General features: G+C 45.1%; 1 protein-coding gene across 1 annotated transcript in view; it reads right to left on the reverse strand.

Moving 5' to 3' along the window:
- LOC110336994 (pregnancy-specific glycoprotein 22-like) overlaps positions 1-1,675 on the reverse strand; it is a 485,734-nt gene that overhangs the window by 480,321 nt on the left and 3,738 nt on the right. The window contains exon 3 of the mRNA XM_021219739.1: positions 587-946. Within this exon, the coding sequence (XP_021075398.1) occupies positions 587-946 (360 nt within the window). The remainder of the gene's footprint in view (positions 1-586; positions 947-1,675) is intronic.

The raw sequence follows: 1,675 nt of genomic DNA on the forward strand, positions 1-1,675 counted from the left end.
CCACTGTGAGCACTTCCATCCCTGGGCTCATGGTCCCATGTGCTATAAGACAAGGATGAGAAGGTGTGAGGAGACAGGCAGGAGTAAGCAATCCTCCATTCTGTCTACAAATACCCTGGGTTGCTTTGATTTCTTCTGTTGTTTTTAGGGTTTCTGTTTTTTTCCTATGAAACTCTACTTTTTAATGATAATAAATAAACAGAATTGATACAGACAGCCAAAAACTATTGTTCACTGTCTGCTCAGAGCAGGAGTAAGTGTCAAGTCCTGATCATTTGGAACCCAGGACATTTTTAGTCAAGCCTGGGACAGACAACCAGGGCCAGAGCTACCTGTTGCTTTGGGTTTCCACCTGTGCATTGCAAGAGCCTCAACAGACAGAGCAGTCTGGCATCTTAGGTCTTCTGAGATACAAGGGGGAATCAGAAGACAGGGTCTGGCCCATGGATGTTTCCATTCTACATGTGTGTCCTGCACACAGTAGTCAAACCTATCATAGGGATAAAAGTGTAGTCACATGACAGGAGTGACAGTCCTGTCTGTTGAAGCCCCACCCAGCACTGAACGATCACAGAGAATCACTTACTGTCCACCTGAAGGTAAATGTGTGCTAATTCTATTCTCGGTTTTCTATTCAGAGTTCGTAGGGTGTAGAATCCGGTGTCTTTCCAGGTGACATTCTGGAGCAGCAGGGATCCATTGCTGTATACTATCTCTCTACCAGTGTGGGCAGGGCCCAGTACACTTGAATTCTTGGCTGTTCTATATCGGGCAATCTCAAGCTTGTTAAACACAATTGCTCCTTTGTACCAGGAACATGATATAAGATGCTCTGGTAGATTGTGAACAAGGAGAAGAACGCTTCCTCCTTCAGCAACGCTGGCTGGCACTGATTCAATAGTGGGAGGTACAAGGGTAGTAGGACGCTCACAGATGAAAAGAGAGGCTAGAAGGGAAGAGAGATGCATCAGTATTAGGACTTTTATATTTGACTAAGATGGCACCCTGTGTCCTGAGAAGCTATGTCCATAGCTCAGCTGAGGTGTGTGGGTGAGGGTCTCCCTTCCCTACTTGGTGGCGGTCACCACATTAGCTCCCTGTGCCCCATGTCCCTCAGTTGTCATTTCTTCTCTATGATGCTCGCTCCTCCGGTGTCTACACGGCCCTGTTCATTCCCCTCAGATCCCTGCTCACACTCATTGTAGATGGGGTTGGAGTTCTGCCTCCTGACCTCTTCCCCAGCAGACCTGTCTTCATGCTCTGACTCTTCTGTTGTGCTTCTGTTCCTTTAATGGTTCACTCCAACACCTGATCACCTTCTAGCTTTCTTTACTGGTCTGTCTTCCTGTCCACTAGGGCTAGAGAATTCTGAGACCCGGCAGTGGTCTTTATGTTTTAAAGAAAGGCTGCCTAAAAACACATCAGATATCTTTAGGGAACCAATGAAAGAAAGAAAGAAAGAAAGAAAGAAAGAAAGAAAGAAAGAAAGAAAGAAAGAAAGAAAGAAAGAAAGAAAGAAAGAAAGAATGATGTCTCAGGACCATGCCTACTCATAGATTTAACAACGTCATATGTGTGGGGATACAGTGTTCAAAGTTTCCATTAACTTTGTTTTTTTTTTTACACTGTGTGCGTGTGTGTGTATGTGTGTGTGTGTGTGTGTGTGTGTGTGTGT

Source organism: Mus pahari, chromosome 19 (genome assembly GCF_900095145.1).
Source record: "Mus pahari chromosome 19, PAHARI_EIJ_v1.1, whole genome shotgun sequence".
NCBI classification, from domain to species: domain Eukaryota; kingdom Metazoa; phylum Chordata; class Mammalia; order Rodentia; family Muridae; genus Mus; species Mus pahari.